A 20,492-nucleotide genomic window follows, 5' to 3' on the forward strand; every position below is an offset into this window, starting at 1 on the left:
TCAATAATGGTACTTGATGGCTACAAATTGTGGCATCTCCGCCTTTGTGTTTATTGATGTCGACACCTGGGTTTATAGAAATTGCCTGCAGGATTTCAAACTAAGACAATTGGGTGAATAGTCTTCAAGGCTCGCCCTTCTTGTGTTGTCGGTGGACATTGTGTGACTCAACGTTAGATCTCATACAGTTTATCGATTTTCGCTAAAGTTGCCTCGGCTACCAGTATAGAAGTGGCAATCATCGACCACAGACAGACGAGCGAACATGGCTGCAGTTGCGAGCTCTAAGTTTTCGGCATCGACACAGAGAAGTCATGCTGTTGCCAGACCGCCACTCAGGTACGACAATACTTACAAGATGGAACCGGATAAAAAGTTCCCTCAGCCTGCAGTGAAGAAAGTCATAAATGAGGTTCTGCAAGCTATGTTGGAAAGCGAAAAGTACGAACCGACAAAATGTTTAGGTCTAACCAAACAACTGGCTGATTTGATCAAAGACCGAGTAAAAGAGCTAAACATTCAACGTTTCAAGATTGTTTGTCATGTGTACTTGGGATCAGTCGACAATGGATCGTTGGCCTGTGTGAGCCAGTGTGTTTGGAACGACAAGTTTGACACATCAGCAGAAGGGGTCTACAAAAATGACTCGTTGTTTGGCATTGGAGTCGTCTATGGCCTCTACAGCGAGTAATTCAGTGATATAGGGAGAACACTGACCTGTATATCTGTTACTCGACATCCCTACTCCACTTCTCTTCCTGTAATCTAATTAGAGACGGGACTACAATGCAGTGTTCGTATATTAGTTCGTAGCAAACCATCGTTCCGGGCCATGCATCGGCACTGGACGCATGCAACATGAAGCCACGTTTCAACAACACAGGTTAAATGGGAACTGTGAACATATTTATACATTATCAGGCACGCTTATTCGTGATCAATATCTGAACCTAGGTAACTATGCAGTTGTTCCAGGAAGATGGTTTGAAGATCGCTCCATATATAAAGCAACTAAATGTCAATTCTGCGAATCACAAAGAGAAAAAAACTGATAAGGGTAACAACAGCTAGGCTCCACGACTTCAGTCTGTTCTTATGCATCATTTTTGTAGTGTTTGGGTTGTTAATAATTGAAATCTTTCATCGTATTATGGAACTATTTAGTATGTTTATGGAAAAAACGCCATCGCTTAGGTACTTATATTATTGTACATGTGTTAAAACATTCAAAGATCGACTTCGACGTACGATCGAGTCACCAGTATGGTTTGTTGTCATTTATAAGTTAACATTTTGAGGCAGCATTTAACAAAAACGACGTAAAAGATGAAACTACATTATTAAGCTTGGATCTCTCTTCTACGCTATCGTGTCGTTAAGACGACTGTTTCAAGGTTTAATAGTACCAGTTTTCTGAGTGGGTTATCAAAACTTTGTTTGGTCAACCAAGCTTGTACTCCCTCTACGAACTAGATTGAAGCCCAAACTTGCAGAGACTCGAAATCTCACATCACCAGGACAATTTCTGATGTGGGTAAGCTGGGCAGTTTTACATTCATGTCACCATATCCTTCTGCTCTTCACATATTTGAAGCACCAGTAACTTTAACCTTTGATTATTTTTTACTATTTGTGTTTAATATGTCAACTGCAAATTTCTCATACTACTCAACAAAGCATGGTGAGATAAACAGTGTTTGACTTGTCAACTCAGCCTGCGCATGTGTAAAATCCATTATTATTGTCACAGACAAAGTTTTTCTTTTTGTCTGTGTTATTTTTGAGAGACGAAATTTGGTCCGGACTAGAAATAAATTGTAAACAATAACAGTGTATTAATTAAAGGCTGTCTTGACAAGCTAAATGATTTTATCTCTATGATGCGCTTCAGGGCTAGAACAAGAACTTGTATTGTAACTGAAAAACAACAATTGTATAAAAATCGTTAAAAGTTGCATCTACTCTGTTTTCTGTCTTCTCAAAATATTTTACCGTGCGAATGTTGTTGTATTCTCAAACACCGTAGTCAGCTTGAATGGCTGATTGTATAATTTTGGTTGCGATCAATAAGCAACATGCACAATAACAGGACTTCCATTGATATTTATCAACATGTCCATTTACTAACAATATTTTGGGTATTCTTGTTACTGCACTTGCCCCATCGAGATTTAGTGCCGCTCTTTTGTGGGCTGATTTTGCTCTTGGTTATCTCACCGTCGTTTGGTTGTCACTCTCATAGAGATTCCGAACAACATTAAATAATATTACCACATTCATAATTCCTTAAGAACGGCAAATAGGTCCATTAATACAAATTGACTGTAGGACATGAATATATATAATATCAGTGTTCTGATCTCAGAGGTTGGCAAAATTAAAAGAACACAAATATTTCAAGTGTGATCTAGTGCAATCTCTCAGTTGACTCCGCCATATTGATTCGCACAGACAAACACGTACGAAAGTGCGCTCCGCCAGACATTCATGGAAAAGTCATTGTGTAAGCCAACCACCCTGTATTTTATAGTTGTAAACTGACCTGGAGCACAGTGCTACAGATTCATGCTAAAATGGGCATCGGATTACAACAATATCGAGTAAAAATTGGTAATTTTGCTGGAGGTAACCCGGCCCGTCAGTCAAAGCTGCCAGGGAGTGGCCACGTTGCGCATTCCGGTTACTGAATTGCAAGGTGTCACTTACTATCAAGCTGTGCCTATTCAGTTTGCTGGTGCTCAGCGGCAACGTGGAACAGAACCCAGGTCCAAGGCTACGGTCAGACGGCACGAATACTGGTACCGAACAAGACTCTGCAACCAAAGAAGATGTAGCAGGTATACTAAAGCTCTAAGATTGAAGTAGTATCTTATTATAAATATTTAGGTTTAGTTTTATCGTGCCGAAACATTTGGACAAAAGCTGTTTCTACTCTTGCAAGTCAAGCAAGCAAAGCCTCTTATAAGTTACTAAGTGCTCGAAACAAACTAGGGTATATCTCATATAAAACCCATTTTAAAATATTTGATTGTATGATTTTGCCCATTCTATGCTATGGAGCGGAAATATGGGGTTACCAGTACTATGATATAATTGAAAAGGTTCACAGAAAATGGTGTCGCCGACTATTAGCAGTTTCTGGTAATGCCACCAATGAAACAGTTGTAGGGGAATGCGGTCGTCTGCCTGTCTTTGTTTCTACACTGAGACGCTGCATTGGCTACTGGCTGAAACTGACTGAGATGCCAGATGACAGACTTCCCAGGCATGCATATGTTATGTTATGTAATTTAGACCAACTAGGTAGATACAATTGGGCTACGTCAATCAAAAACATTTTATTTTCTTATGGGTTTGGATTCGCATGGTTATCACAGGAAGTTGGAGACAAGAATGTATTTTTATCATCTTTTATTTCCAGAGTAACCGATATATGCAAACAAACATGGTCATCCAGTGTAAGAAGTAAACCAAAGCTACGCATCTACAATACATACAAAAGCTTACTAGATCCAGAGAAATATTTAACTTTAAGATGTAATAGTAAATTTATTCACGCACTGGCACGTTTTAGATGTTCAACTCTCCCTCTTGCAGTACAGGAAGGTCGATATCAGAGTATTCCCTTACATCTAAGAGTTTGTCAATTATGCGATAGTGGGGCTGTTGAAGACGAATATCATTTTTTATTGATATGTCCAATTTATAACATCCTCAGAAATGAGTATTTATTACATGACATATATATTGAGCCAAATTTTGATAAATCTCAGAGGTTACTAAATTCAACGCATTCCCCTACAACAAGATGTACATACAACCATTGGTAAATTCATTTATAAAGCAGCAGAATTGAGAAATTCCATGATAAGCACAGTGACATAGTGTTATTAAGCCCTTTTTTATAATTTCATGATTTATTCAATTATTTACTTATCTATCTGCATCTTTATATCACTCATATATATAAATGAAATGTATACATTGTGTCTGTGTGATTAAGTAACTTTTATAAGATATTTTGTAAGACCCTTGCATTTGGGCCGGTGGCCTTGAAAAGCAATAAACATGAGCCAAATGAGTTCTCTCAGTTCGTCAATTCTAATCAGTGAAATGAAATGAAATGAAACAAACAAAAGGAAACAAGCAAAACAAAATGAAAAGGAATTAAATGAAACAAAAGAAGCGAAATGAAGCAAAACACAAATAAATCAACACATTTTCTATGGTTCCATCTTCCCTCACCTCAGTACATCTGAGCCTATGGCACAGGAAATCGTATTGAAAGACCAAAATTGAAGAAAAAAATGTAATTGGTTTATCTATAAGGTTATATGGCATACATGTATACAAGTATATACGCTTACAAGTAAATACAAATTGACAAAAGTAAATTTATAGTGTTCTTGATATAAAAATATTTCTCAACTATACTCTATTTAATTATTCATGCAGTATCCCTGATATATGTGTGACTGTAAGGGCATAGTCACCTATATTATTGGACTGATTCTCTTGTGTTTAAGCTTTTGTTTCCTTTGCAAGTTGCGTTGACAGAGTGCACTACTGTACATCTACTGTACATTTTTGTAAAATGTACAGGAGAGAGAGAGAGAGAGGGAGAGAGAGAGAGAGAGAGAGAGAGAGAGAGAGAGAGAGAGAGAGAGAGAGAGAGAGAGAGAGAGAGAGAGAGAGAGAGAGAGAGAGAGGGAGAGAGAGAGACATACATACATACATACATACATACATACATACATATCATACATACATACATACATACATACATACATACATACATACATACATACATACATACATACATACATACATACATACATACATACATACATACATATGCAGACAGACACACGGATAGACACACAGACACATATGGATGCACATACATATATCAATCCATCCATCCATTCATAAATCCATCCCTCTGATCGTCCGTCCATTCATCCATCCATATATCTACCCACCAACCCACCAACCCATCCAACCATCCATCCATCCATCCACCCATTCAACTGAAAATGGTTTATCTTGAATGTAGGACACGACACTGAACCTTGTAGGAAGTACCAGTTTGTCGGACACCAGAATCATCAGAACCACAAGCGAGAAGAAATGCAATGCAAACCACGTGTGCAAACTAACAAACGGACGAAAATGCCATAATATATCACCTGATAAAGGTACATGAGGCATGTGATGATAAGTATAGGCGAAGACCCCATATTCAAGACCCACCCATTCTTTAATCTAATACTCTTTGAGGACGAGTTAACAATAACTTCTTTTCAAATGATCACCATTAACAGAAAACGAGGGTAAAGATGGTCAAGCTAAGTACAGACATTGCGTCACCCGGACGATTATTTTCTCGACTGATATCCTCTCTGTACATCATTACCACACTTTTATTTTGTAAGTTGCTGTCCAAGTCGATGGTTTCCCCATAAATAACAAGAAGAATTTCCTTGACAGTAAACTCTGTGGTTTGTCTTATTTCTCGAGATACTTCAAAAGTGGGCCTGAATACTGGAAGAAATCTGATTCAGAATTTTATCGCCCCTGTGCTGATTTCTGGCCCAGGTGGAGGGAGGGGCACTCATTCCGATCTGGGTACTAATGTCCCCTGGTCAGTTCCGGAACTATAATGTACAAACGAAAATCTGGAAGGGAACTCTACAATTGTCCCTCAAATGGAAGGAAGGGTGTCAAAAGCCTTCATTGCAGTCCAAATGCTGGTGTAAAAACTGTAAATACAAAGCAATGGGGCAAACTTGTGCTTGAGGCGAGAACAAGGTTCAAAAATCTACGTTTTATAGAACTGTTCTTGGTCAAAAATTCTACGAGAGGCGAAAAAAGGGAGGATCAACACTGCGGTACATATGTGAACACCCTGGCATTGCCCCCGGCTTCTGACATCCAAAATAATTTACGATCATTTAGCGTTATTTCCCTTCCAGATTTTCGTTCAATAGTAACGACGGTTTGTGTAAAGTTCTGGGATGACTGCGTGAGGTTGTGAAGCTTTCAAGAAAGTATTAACATTAACGGGAGAGTCAGTTGTGGAATGTAATCTTAACAAATGGTGTTGCTGTCCGCCACTCTCCAGTAATTTACGCCAAATCGTTCTCATTTCTATCGGTTATTCACTAAGTGCGTGTCTCTCCGGCTCTATTGATCGTACTACCAACTGCATACACCAAAAGAAGTTGCCATGGTGACATGCTCACTGATCGAGTGTTGAAACTCGGGCCCGGACGAAAGGTCAAAGACAGGGTAAAATTGATAAAATTGTCTCGGTAAATATAAATAAAAGCATCCGCCGTTTTTCAACTTTTGATGGTTTTGGAAAAATATTTCTTGATGTTTGCACAGTGTTGGAGAGGCGGGTTCTGCATTGGTAAGGCAGATTAATTCCCGATTGGTTTAAGAGATCAAGATGATTAATTCTCTTACAGAACATAGTCTGTATATAATGACTTTCATTTGGGTAAAAGAAAACACGATTTCATCTTCCCATACTGCATCCCTAGCAAATGCGCCTGACATTCACTGCAGCAAATTTTGTGCACCATCAGTCCCGACCCTCCTCTTTAAGGTCTACATGCACCAGACTAGAATACGACATGCTTGTAGAAATGTTGACCCCCAGTAATTTTATGAATCATATTTTGTCGCAAAGGCAAATAGGTCTATCGATGAGTAATTGACTTTCTCAGTATGACTTGATCAGTACATGACAGACGTTTGCAGTGTAGCTGACACACTGTTTTACAAAAAAAATTAGCATGGAGCTATCTATATGTTGTGTTTAAAAGAAGTTTTGGGGTACCATGTTTTGCATGTTTTATTTATTTATTAATGCCAAATATGATATTCTTGAAGTTGTTCCTGGTCTAATTGCAAAAGATTGAGAATTGCTGCTTATTTTACCTGTGTATTCGTGGTAGATACATGTACATGCTCAACTGTAAATTAGTATTTGTTCAAATGAAGTCAGGGTTATGCTACTGAATAACATAAGTGTAAACTTTGTGAATAAACATTCAATGGTCAGGTTATCTTGGCAAGGCAGCTAACATACCACATTGTACAAAAAGTGTTGCATGGAAGTCGCTATGAGTGAATCTAAAAGAAGTTATGGTGTACAGATCTTGTATACAACCAGTCTTTCTTTTCAAGATGCAGGACAATATAAGTGTCATCTGTATAGTCAGTAAACTTTGGTGCTTAATCCAACAAGGTCAGGTTACTAGTTACAAAATCTTACAACTGTGGATGTAAATATTACAATTTTGTGTGAAAAAATGTTCCAACTTTAATTTCAAAAGATTCTGTTTTTTTTCCATTGCCATATTGTATATTTATGGAATTGCTTGTCTGTGTAAATTATGGCTTCTACACAAATCCCTGGTTTGATGCTTTGAAAGTCGGTTAGAATAGCTTTAAAACAGATATACATATCTGATGCTTCAGGCTTCTTGCTATATGTTTGTGTTTGGAAATTTCCCTATTTGTCTATGTCACTGCAATGTTTGTTTAACTTGGTGGCAGTTTGGGACATACTATTATCATGTAGGTGTGGCAGCTTCATTAACAGTGGAAGGTGAGGAATGCCCATTATTACATCTTACCTTAGTCTTCGATTGTGCTATAGACCATAGAGTGACCAAATATTGTCTACATTTTATGCATTTCATTTTATAAGGGACACGTTTAGTTTGGTATGGCTGATTTTATCAGTTATTGATGTACTAGGTTGCATGGTATTGTGTAAGTGTATGTGATCAACAGTTGCAAGTTGCCAACCATTCCATACTTCAATGGATGGTGTATCAAAATTTGTTCAAATGCACTTGACCATGAATATCACAAGCTAAGGTACATAGAAGCGTGTTAAATATCGTGTATACACTCATTCTGCCTTGCCACATGTAACCAAATGTGAGCGAAGTGTCATTGACGCTATTTTTATCATATTTTCATTATTTTGTTTTTCATGTCAGCTCCAGTTTCTTTTTCTATCCCGCAGACCTTGGAGAGAGAGAAGAGAGAGAGAGAGAGAGAGAGAGAAGAGAGAGTATTCAGCTAGTCAACTCAGCCTGTAAATGTGTAGACTTCATTGTGATTGTCAACCACTAAATCCTGGTCGGGCTTAGAATAAACTGAAAACGATAACTGACAGTGTGCATTTTACACGTACAGACGCTGAGTTGACAAGCTAAACAGTCGGTGTTTAGGGACTGGTCAGTTTCTTTGGCCTTGGGGCGGATTATTTTTCGCCGACGTCAAAAAGTGGGTGACCCCCTATTTCAACTTTTCAAAACAGGGTGACCCCCTATTCAAACTTTCGAAAACAGGATATATTTTAAACATTCAGTCATTCTGTGTTTTAATGAAATTGTTGTCATGTCAGTTGTACGATAGGAACTTAAATATGTCAATGCTAAAGTTTGAAAACATTCAATTCTAAAGTTTGAATACAGTATTTTGAAAGAGCTGTGAATGTATTCCACTTTTTTATACATAACCAGATGTGCAGAACTGTTGTAAGAAAAATGTGATTATGAAATATTAGTGCATGTTGCTTTCTAATACTGAATTCTCATAGAGAAAACAGAAAAGTATCAGAACTTGTCATGCTTTTCCTATGAACTGCAGATTTCATAATGATTAGTACACTTTGCAAAACATACTTTCAATTTACAGACATCAAGATATTTCTGACATATATCTCTGATATATTAAAGTACTGCACCCAAAGGGCTCACCAAAAATACTAAACATCAAAATATCTCTGAGATATATATATATATATATATATATATATATATATATATATATTATATATATATATATATATATATATATATATGTATATGTATATATATATATATATATATATATATATATATATATATATATATATATATATATATATATATATTTCTGATATATAAACATGCGCTGAAGGGCATGCTGAAAGATACAGCCCTTTGCTGCTAATAATACCTCCCCGTTTCACAATGTGTGCATGCATACAGGACATCGAAACGGGGAGCAGCAAAGGCCTTATGTTTGATATTTGATATTTTAAACATACAGATATCTCTTACATATATGTCTGATATGTTAAAGTTTCGCACTTGAAGGGGCTCTAAAAATATGTTTTATTATTATTAAAGATATGCGCCCGAAGACGCGCCGAAAAATGCAACTGAATAATGAAATTTGTGGCTGACCCTATTGGGCATTTCAAAAACACAATGACCCTCCCCATCAACAAAGTCAAAAACAGGTGAAACCACCCCATGAATCCACCGCCCCCAGGCCGAAGAAACTGACCTGTCCCTTATGCATGCCTTGGAGAGTAGAACAAGACCTTGCAGTTGAAATACATGACATAGATATTTTTAAAAAATCATTGAAAGTTACAGTTACTGTTCCTTTATTAACACTCTATTCAATATCAGAATACATTAAGGTCGTACAGTAATATTTGTTAGAATATCAGTCGATTCCAAAAGCCATCTGAATTATTCGATATAACAGTGACTAATGAAGATGTTACAAAGTTATCCATGTTGTATATTATAATGTCAAAAATCCTGAATGAGAACACCGGAAACAAAGTAAATTTAAGGAAATCAGAGGAGCGATTTCTGAGAATATTTTGAAATTCAAAATGACGAAACTGTCCATAAAACGAGCTACTACTCAAACATATTCTCTCTCTCTCTCTCTCTCTCTCTCTCTCTCTCTCTCTCTCTCTCTCTCTCTCTCTCTCTCTCTCTCTCTCTCTCTCTCTCTCTCTCTCTCTCTCTCCATATATATATGGGTTTTGTAGTGAAACCATGGAGGCGATTTTTTTACATCCATGTATAACTCCACGATTCACCTAGTACCTTTACAGTATTCAGGACAGAGTACTCCCTGGAGCGCTTTCCTTTGATACAAAAGGGTAATGCTTGTTTAATTTTGACTTCAAATTATTGTTAAATCTTGTCAAAACCTTTTAGGTAAATTTTGACCTTGAAAGAGTGACGGTTGTCCATAGCACTCTCTGTCTTTGTCTTAAACTTTCGTAAAATTGTTCTTCCTAACACATGGTTTAAATCGTTTGGGTTCCATTCGAGAAATGCTTCTTCATATCCTACGCACAAATAACCTTTTCCAAACAGTTGATAATGGCAATTCTTATGGTTGAAACAAGACCATTATCACAACCGACGTTACATATACTAACCCAAAGCTCTTTGGAAGAGACAATACAAAAGTTTGGAATTACACACTTGTTATACATATACAGATTTGTCTGACAACAAAATATATAATTCTGACAAAAAGTGTGGTCGTAAAATATAACGCAGCGAAGTTCGTTAACCTGTAAGTATTAAAATTGAAAAGGTTATTTATATCTAATTGTTGACGATACTGATAAACATCGGCACTACAGATTGCTGAAATGCTTCGTCTTACGGGCGATGTTATTATTCGAAGTTTTTTTCCCTTATAGGCCTATATTTGTTTCAATTTAGATTTTCGCAGCAAGAGAGAGAGAGGGAGGGGGGAAGAGAAAATCGGCCTTTTGTACGTGCGTCCTCTTCTTCAATTCAATACATTTATTTCAAAATTTTCAATGGTGCTACCCGACAGACCTGCTCTTATTGTTTTAGTTGAAGTGATCACAAGAATGATCATGATCCTTTCGCTTTAGTCGAATCAGTTTTCATATTTCGGCAAGATCTACCCCAGTGTCATCGTCTGATCCTCTATTATTTCCAGACTTCTCAATTTGCTTTAAACAATGACAATCTACCTATCACATATAGCCTTCCGAGCCGCTTCATATCAGCAATCAAAGAGATGGGTGCGCATCTTGAAAAAATGGGCCTGCTGTTTTTGTAGTTCATCTAGGCCTCGTAAATCGTGCAAATGAGCTTTCCAGACCACACTCCGTTAGTAGAGTCCGGATGCCCTTGTTGCATATACTCTCTTGTTAGAATATATTCGCGTTTAGTCAAATGTAGGTGAAATAATTCACTTCAGATGTATAGTAGACTATTAACCGTGGAGTATGTTTATGGTTAACTAACCTTGTAATACTGTTCCCTGACTGCAGGCATTGCTTCGATGCAGAATCTAAACATATACCACATTTTTAGTTCTTTTATAAATTACCATACATTGACGTCAAGCGGTGTTATGCTGTCAGCTTCACCTTTCAACAAACCGATCAACTGCTGTACCTTCAGCCTTGAAGTCAGAGATTGTCCATTTCATGATATTTTAAAGTAAAAACGTTATTCTTTGAATGTCTTGGGCATGTACACTGTAAAGTTAAGTGTTCAAGGATAGAACACCAATTAGACGCCTTTTTGTAACACTTTTTGAACGCGTCTAGACGTTCAGAAATTTAACACCACGTGTTCAACCAACGTTCAATTTTTGAACACACGTGTGCAGATTTTGAACACTATGTGTTCATCAGACATTATATTGAACACCATGGTGTTCCATATCTAAACACACACATTGCACATGAAATGTGTTCAAAAACTTGAACGCATTTACGCGTTCAAAGGGCTGTAACACTTTTGAACGCATGGACGCCGTTCAACGATAAGTGTGTTAAAGGATTGAAAACATGATATGTACTTGTTGAACACCTTTAATTTTGGGCGTTCAGGGGGTGTTCAAGCCTTGAAATAACACTACAGACCACTGATATTCAGTACAATTATTCTATTCTAAAAATACACAAAACATTTCTAGAGTAAAATACAATAGTTTTCTGTAAAATGGGCAAATAAACATTGTCACTTTGTCTGTAAAGTTTCTCAGAAAAAAATACCAACGGTGTTAACACCCTCCTATCGAAAACATAAGCAATAAAAAATCCCCATAAACACTGTAGATCGTTTTACAAATATGAACAAAGTAATGAAAAAACAGGTTTTACTTGAATATTGTGGATTATGTTTTATGTTCATACTTGTTTAAAACGTACAAAAATCATCTGAAAATGATCATCTCCATTTTTGTAAGATGATTTCTTATAGACATTTCCTCTTGTATAGACAATTGTACACTTTGAAGAAAAAAAAGTTAGTCAGGGCTTCTCTAGTGTACATGGTATATAGTTGTCCACACTAAAGTAAACACATGTCAAGATGTCAAAGTGTCATAGTAAGGCACAACATGCAGAAAGTGATGAAAGTTGGTCCTTGGCAGGGTAAAACCTATTTCCTTTTCCAACCAAGTCCTTCATAAACAAAAAAGCTTTGTTTGTTTGTAATATCTTTATATAAACACTGAAATAAATCGATTACATTTCAAAAATCTACTTCTTTCCTTTTCCAACCAAGTCCTTCATAAACAAAAAAGCTTTGTTTGTTTGTAATATCTTTATATAAACACTGAAATAAATCGATTACATTTCAAAAATCTACTTCTCAAAAATTAAAAACATATTCGTAAAGAAATTTCAAATTCTGGTGTTCCCTGCTATAAATTTTTATACCAATTTTTTTACCAAAAACGATAAATCATAACTTAAATATATATCACATCCTGGTAATCCCTTATATCTTAAAAATGCCCGAAATGTCTTTAATGTCTTAAAAATGCAAAGTTTCAAATTTCTGCATAATTTGAGCAATCTGAAAGAGGCTATCAGTAGACTATGTCCTAAATATCCAAGCTGTTCAATTAGCAGTTTTGAAAAAGAGTTTTTAGAGATTATTTGACCAAAAATGACAAAAATTGCCATGAAATATAAAAATTTGAATATTTCATCACAACTAGCACAAATTTGACTAAGGTCATTCCTAGGGACATGTTTACTAAATATTGAAGACGTCAGTAAAAGAGAAGAAGATTTTCGCCAAAAAAGCAAATTGGCCTCAAAAATATAAATTTGCATATTTATCATAATTTGAACATATCTGATTAGGGTAATCCCTTGGGACCTGTAATCCAAATATTAAAGGATTCGTACAGGCTGTTTTGAAGAAAAACCTTGGGATGTACAAATTTGAGGACATTGCTACACACCCACCTATTTAGCTAAAAGCAAAGCTATAAACCAGTTGCTAAGAACAAGAGACGTGTTGAGCTACAATACAAAATAATCTTAGGTTTGGTAGCAGGCTATGATCAACTAAATGTTACAGGGGCATAAGCTTTCAAAGACGTGAAGTCTCCTTCATCATATGCAAGGGGGAATGAAAAATTGAAGCAGAAAGTGACAGAAAATTCAGAGTGAAAATTTCAGAAAATTCTGTCATTCAGATTGGACATTTTTACTCTGAATTTTCTGTCGCCTTCAGCTTTAATTTTTCATTCCACCCTTGCATCTGATAAGGGAGACTACACGTCTGTGAAAGCTTATCCTCCGGCAACATTAAGTTGATCATAGCATGCTACCAAAGCTTAGATTAATTCAGAAAAAAAAATACAGAAACTTATCAAAATTCAGTTACTGACCCTTGGAATCTACATTAGAGATGAACTGAGATTCTCAGCTTGTTCCCAAACAGCTAACTGTACACTCATCTTCTTCAGTTTCTGTACCTTCAGTTTCTGTAATAACTCTTCAATTATCAGGTAAATCCAACATTTTATATCCTGAAAATAATGCAACAATAGGTAATATGGCGAGATGAGACTTTAACTGAATGACAAGGGGCTCTTTAGGTTAAGGAAAAGTGGAAACTTTCATATACAGTGGCTTTTTTCAATACTGTTACAAAATATTGGCTTCTTCTTGTCATCAGCAGGTGATTAAAATAAACAAGCAAAACTCTCATATGCTGAAACAATACATTGTATACTCTACAGTGTTTAATTGATGTTTTACATGCGATTGTCTCTACTAAAAGACATGTGTTAGCTGTGATTACGAAGCGGTACTATGCAAGGCGTATCGATCGCGCTCAGGTCGACGGTTATCGCTGCAGTTGTGTTGCGATGACCCTTGACCCGAGTGAGATCGATCGATAGGCCATGGCCAAAAGTACCACTGCGTATTCACAGCTAGTTGTTGGTATACCAGCAACTGAAAAAAGGGGCTCTTCACGTAGTTAAGCTATTTCAAAGTACAATACAATTAATTTCGAAGGATAATAATACAGATGCTTCAAAATCTAATACATTGCACTATTTTGGACAGAAACTTACCCTTTCTGGTCTTGAATCCGCACGATCATGACTTCAGGGTGCGCTTACAAGAAAAATGTCGCAACTTCCGTTTTGATGCATCATGGGATAGGAAAAGGCACCAAAATTGAACACCAAGTGTTTAGAAGTAGAACGCCTCTTGCACGCCGATGTTAAAATTAAAACGTTCATGGTGGTTTTCTGATTTTCTTTTCAAATTTTCAAAATTTCAACCCGTAATAAACGTGTAAAATTATTTTGTATACTTCCTTTTTTAGAAAAAACATGCTTTCAGCAATTGTAGACCGGAAATATTTTTCACTTAGTGTGAAATTCGTTACACCAAAATCCGTGTACGTTTGCCGGACAGCGAGGCAGTAGTAAATTTAATTTAGCCATTGTAAAGTAAAAAGCACAAAAGATTGTTAATTGTTTCACAGTATTGTAAAATTTCTGTGATGCTGAGTTTTTGAACACTTGAAGGAGATGGTTGTTAACACTACGTGTTCAGGTTTAGAACATCATTGTTAATAATATGAACACTAGTGTTAACAATATGAACACTAGCCGTTCAAATTTGAACACCGACATGTACATTTTGAACGCGTAAAGACGCGTCTAGCGTCCACTATTTTTACAGTGTACATGCTTTACGTTGTCCGTCACTTCTAATATCTTTGCGTTGTGTTTTACGGCGTTTCTTGTCAGTTAAACATAAATTTGTGTAAATACATTGTTTCGATTTCAGCAGGAGTCATTCACCGTGAAGAATGAAAAACTTTCATTTTGAATAATAGCTAACATTATCGGTAAATATGGGCATTACAATTGGAACGGCAATGTTTGCATGCTGTTCTACTACTGGAAGTTAAAGAAAAGTGTTGTACGGAAACTATTCTGGCCGTGTAAAACAATTCACTGTTGAAGGATTGGTTCGTTTTGGTCCCGAATATCCACTTTATGCAGTTTCCGATGCAACAAGCATGGACTAACATTACCGTGTACATCACAGACTGTTGTATCGCTAGAGGGCGTTAACCACGACGCATATCGGTCACTTCGTCTCCAGATTTTTCAACGAATTTTACACTTTGGAGAGATTCTTTGAGCTGCTTCGTCGCTGTAAAATTACCCTAAAGTAATTCTGCACCCACTGGTTGTAAGATTTTTGAAATGGGTATATCTACTGAGGTGTGGCGAGCGAGAATTGGATTATACTGCAATGGACCATGTGTAATGGGCAACGGCCATGATGCCATGATGCCATAAATATTGCCAGCGATTACAGCTTGTTACAGTTTTATGAAATACAACCCCTTAAGAGTGCTGTTCTCACTAACTCCAAAAGTTCTCAACCCTCGTACACTCTACAAGGAACATCATTACCAAGCCCGGAAACTGCAGTTCATCTTGGTATACATAGAGACTCCAAACTAACTGATCCTAAGTTAACTATCGAGTTTAATATACAGAAAGCCAGGAGAACGATGTATTCACTTCTCGGATCTGGTCTACATGGTATCAACGGTCTAACTCCACTGGCCTCCTTCCACTTAATCAACACATACGTCTTACCAGTCCTACTGCATGGTACAGAAGTTTTCATCTTTAATAAGCTGCACATTTCCATTTTTGAAGATTTCTATAAAAGAACTCTCAAACAAATTCTTGGCCTACCGGACAGAGTGGCGGATCCTGCTCCATACATTATTCTTGGTGCACTTCCAATCGAAGCGTTAATACATCTTAGAAAATTCACCTTGCTACGTAATATTTGCGTGACTCCAAATAGTATTCTCTACGAGATTACAATCCGACAGGTTGTAATGCAAGGATTCTCTGCCAACAGCTGGTATGCTGATACTCGCTCATTGTTATCTAAATACAAATTACCTTCTATACATCTTATCATGAAGAACAAGCCAACCAAGACTTATTGGAAAAATCTAGTAAAGAAAAGTATCTACAGTTACTGGTCAGATGTCCTTTACACACAATCACAGTTTTATTCATCATTGCGTTATCTTTCCACTAGAACACAACCAACACTTCATCCACACTCCTCAGTGACAACTGTTTCTTCTGCTGCCTACGATATTCGGACTGTCCCTATTCGTTTAAGACTTCTAACGGGAACATACACTCTTCAAAGCAACCGTTCAGTATTTAACCAGTATACAGTGAACCCAACTTGTCAGCTCTGCCTTGCTGCATCTGAAGATAGACAACACTTTATTTCATCCTGCAATAGTCTTCGTCACATCCGGACAAAATACATTGCGCTTCTACAGAGTAGCCTCTGTCATCGCTGTTACACTAACTTGACTGATCTGTGGTCCAATGAACATGCCTTGACCTGTTATATCCTGGAACCTACTTCAGTAGCAGTCTTCTTTTACCTTTTTATGTTCTTATTTGTGATGTATCTGTTTGTATTTGTTTGCTTTATCTTTACTCCACAGTGGAGGTGCTCCTATACAAAGGAGGGATTTATGCATACTGAACTGAACTGAACTGATGGCGTCAAGATCAGCGGCAATGGCATCTGCGCTGCACTGCGGTTAGTCTTGCTCAGTATGCTACTGAGATCGGGAGACGTAGAAAGTAACCCCGGGCCAAATCAAAGTAGCCAACAAACTACCGACAGGAGGAAAACAAGACAAACCACACTATTGGGTACGTATGCCACAGCAGAAAATGACCAATGTGAACTATCCGACATCATGCGCGAGTTACGTAATGTAAAAGTTGACCTCGGCAGGAAGATGGACAAGTTGTCGTCAGACTTACACAAAAAGATAGATGACTTATCGCATGATATTAATGATGTACAACGGGAACTAGAGGAAGCCCGTGAAGAAACTGCACGCTTAGCCGAAGAAAATAAAGCCTTAAGTGATCAGGTCTGTGAATTGACAAGAGAACTAGACAGTATGAACGGACAGATGAAAAGGGACAATTTAATTTTCAAAGGATTAGATCAAGACGAGAATGAATCTTGGGATCAGACAGAGTCAAAGGTAAAATCGTTCATCACGGAAAAGCTCGGCATCGATGGGGAGATTATAGAATTCGACAGAGTTCATCGATTGACAAATGCACGGACAAGACCACAACCAATCATTGCCAAGTTTTCCAGATACCAGCAACGCAAACAGGTGTTCGAGGCTGCCAAGAACTTGAAAGGTACAGATTTCCAAATATCAGAAGATTTTACCCGTAGAGTAAGAGACACACGACGTAAGCTTGGCCGCCATCTTGCAGCCGCTAGAAACGAGGGAAAGAGAGCTTTTTTGTCGTTTGACAAACTGAAGATTGACGGTACTACGTACGTATACGACACTTCAAGCGACGATATTCGCCCCTTATCAAGAAGAGACTTCAGCCACAGCTAGGATAAAGGCCAAGGCCACGGTAATAACACAAATACGGACAGAACGTCTAATTTAATACACACCCAGAATTTATCTGACAATAATGTGAATTTTCGACAATTACACTGTATTTCTTGGAACATTCATGGTCTGGCGTCTAAAATACTGGATCTTGACTTCATCTCATATTTGCGAGAATTTGATATTATTTGTTTATCTGAAACGTGGGTTAAGAATGAGTCACTGTATAGTATTGATGGGTTCAGATCATTTCAAAAAGCTGGTTGTAAAAGATCAAAGTATGGAAGACATCCAGGGGGAATAAATGTGTTTTATAAAGACTCACTCACCTTGACCGTCAATGACATGCTTAGCAGCTCTGACAATATTGTTTGGCTTTCTTTTTACAACAATAACGATAAATTTCCTGTCATTATTCTTGCAGTAGTTTACAATCCCCCTGATGATAGCGACAGGGTCGATTCTGATTGTACACTTGATATATTAGAACAAGAGTTAGGTTCTTTCATTGGAAAGTTTCCTGAGTCCCAATTTTATGTCTGCGGGGACTTTAATGCCCGCACTGCGGAGGAGCCTGATTATGCAAATGAGGATGTTGCCACCTTTGTGTTCCCTGCAGATGTCGTCTCGGATCGTTCTGCTTGTCCTAAACGTAGTTCAAGAGATGGCATTTTAAATTCTGTTGGTAGGAAGTTCCTAGAATTCTGTAAAACTACAGAACTACGAATAGTTAATGGGAGACTTTTCAAAGAAATTGGTAGTGGTAGCTTTACATATGTTAGTAATACTGGTTGTAGTGTTATTGATTATCTCTTAACTCATGCATGTAATTTTTCAAATATTAACCAGTTTTATATCGACACAAGGGTTGAATCTGATCATCAACCAATTGTATTTGACATCATTCTAGATGCTCCAAGTGAATGCCTTACTGATACTTTACCTATTACTTTTGATAACAACCCTGACACTGGGAACGCAATACTCTCATATGATAGATTTATATGGGATAGCAATAAACAAGAGAATTTTTTACAATACTGGAACTCTATTGATGCTAGAAACCAGATCGGCGAATTTTATGCCTTTATTGACAGTGTGTCTATTGAGCAAGCTGCTGAATGTCTCATTGGTATGATCAAATCTGCAGCAACGGGAATGAAACGTAGTTTTAATTGCAATCGGCAGCAACGCACGGGATGTTCTGAAAATTCATGGTATGATCGAGATTGTAAGAGATTTAAACGTATAGTCAATTCGAAATTGAATGACTTTAGAAATAATAGATCCATGTACAACCTTGACTTGTTGAAAAAATGCAAACGAGACTACAGGGAGCTGATTAACCAAAAGAAAAAAGAGTTTAACAGTAGTAATTTGGAAAAGTTGGAAATTGCAGCTGGAAGAGTAGATTCAAAAGAATTTTGGTCACTTATTAAAGGTAAATCAGCCCCTCCATCTCGCAGCATATCGAACAATGAGTGGTTTAATTATTTTTCAACTTTACTGAACACTCCAGGTTTTGAAAACGATGACTTTACTCAATTTTATGATGAGATTAAGAGCTTTGTCGACAACGTTGAAAATAGTGAAGAAAGTACGGATGTTGACCTAGAATTTTTGAACTCTCCTATTGTAATTGAGGAAGTGGAATGTTGTGTCAACAAACTCAAGTGTGGTAAAGCTCCAGGTATTGATGGTGTGTCACCTGATATTTTAAAAGTATGTCCTCATCCTGTCAAAGAGATGATGTGCAAATTGTTCAATGCTGTCCTTGAGTCTGGAAATTTTCCAACTGCTTGGGCACAAGGTGTCATTGCACCAATTCATAAAAAAGGTGACAAGAATTGTGCCGGTAATTACAGGGGGATAACTTTGCTTCCTATAATGGGTAAAGTCTTTTGTAGCATTTTAGACAATCGACTTCGTGTGTGGCTTGAAAAGAACTATCCAATTGTAGATGAACAGGCGGGGTTTAGAAAGAATTACTGTACATCAGATAATATCTTCATTTTACACACTATTATTTCAAAATACTTGGCTCATAAAAAGAGTAGATTATACATAGCATTTGTTGACTTGAAAAAGCCTTTGATCGCATTGATCATTATTGTTTATTTTATAAATTGCTTAAATGTGGGTTGTCATGTAAAATTTTCAGAGTTATTTTATCAATGTATAGAAATGTACAGTCGTGTGTGCGGACATCACAAGGTATGACTGATTTCTTCGATTGTAATTTTGGTGTCCAGCAGGGCTCAGTACTGTCCCCTCTTTTATTTACGATTTTTGTCAATGATATTGGAACCACTCTAGCCAACACTTACTGTTATCTGGTGTCGAAATTGGTCTGTTGAAATAATGTATTTATTGTTCGCTGACGATCTCACACTTGTTAGTTCTTCAAGAATAGGACTACAGCGTTTGTTTGACAAACTGTATGATTATTGTTGCAAATGGAAACTCACAGTTAATGTCGGCAAAACTAGAATTATTGTCTTTAGGAGAGGTGGGGGTCTAAAAAGATACGAGAAGTGTTTTACAATGGCCAGCAGGTGGCGGTAACCTCTTTCTATGGCTATCTTGGTGTTGTTCTTTCTTGGACTGGTCATTGGTATCAAGCACAAAAAGCGTTAAGTGACCAAGCTAAAAGAGCTTTATTCAGTCTCACTACCTGCCTTTGTAATTTGGTACATTACATGTTTCAACTGCTCTCAAAATATTTGATTGCAAAATACTGCCAATTCTACTCTACGGTGCTGAGATCTGGGGATTTCATCCAGCGCCAGATATTGAAAAAATTCACAACAAAATGCTGCGTCATATTTTAAAACTGTACAACAACACTTCGATCATTGCTATGAGGGGCGAGCAAGGCAGACCAACTTTGAAGATTCATATGTATTGTAAAATTATTAAATA

At 37.1% G+C, this 20,492-nt stretch overlaps 2 protein-coding genes across 2 annotated transcripts; both read left to right on the forward strand.

Annotated features, from left to right (window-relative positions):
- Positions 1 to 265: 265 nt before the first annotated feature.
- LOC139146945 (dynein light chain Tctex-type 5-B-like) lies at positions 266 to 691 on the forward strand. The gene has a single exon (XM_070717804.1). The coding sequence runs from the start codon at positions 266 to 268 to the stop codon at positions 689 to 691; it is 426 nt and encodes a 141-aa protein (XP_070573905.1).
- Positions 692 to 16,751: 16,060 nt separating this feature from the next.
- LOC139146947 (uncharacterized) lies at positions 16,752 to 17,570 on the forward strand. Its single transcript, XM_070717805.1, has one exon. The coding sequence runs from the start codon at positions 16,752 to 16,754 to the stop codon at positions 17,568 to 17,570; it is 819 nt and encodes a 272-aa protein (XP_070573906.1).
- The last annotated feature ends 2,922 nt before the right edge of the window (positions 17,571 to 20,492 follow it).

The sequence above is a fragment of the Ptychodera flava genome, chromosome 13 (assembly GCF_041260155.1).
Source record: "Ptychodera flava strain L36383 chromosome 13, AS_Pfla_20210202, whole genome shotgun sequence".
NCBI classification, from domain to species: Eukaryota; Metazoa; Hemichordata; class Enteropneusta; family Ptychoderidae; genus Ptychodera; species Ptychodera flava.

Coding starts and splice junctions, on each gene's coding strand:
- LOC139146947 (XM_070717805.1), top strand. CDS start 16,752: ATGCTACTGAGATCGGGAGACGTAGAAAGTAACCCCGGGCCAAATCAA.
- LOC139146945 (XM_070717804.1), top strand. CDS start 266: ATGGCTGCAGTTGCGAGCTCTAAGTTTTCGGCATCGACACAGAGAAGT.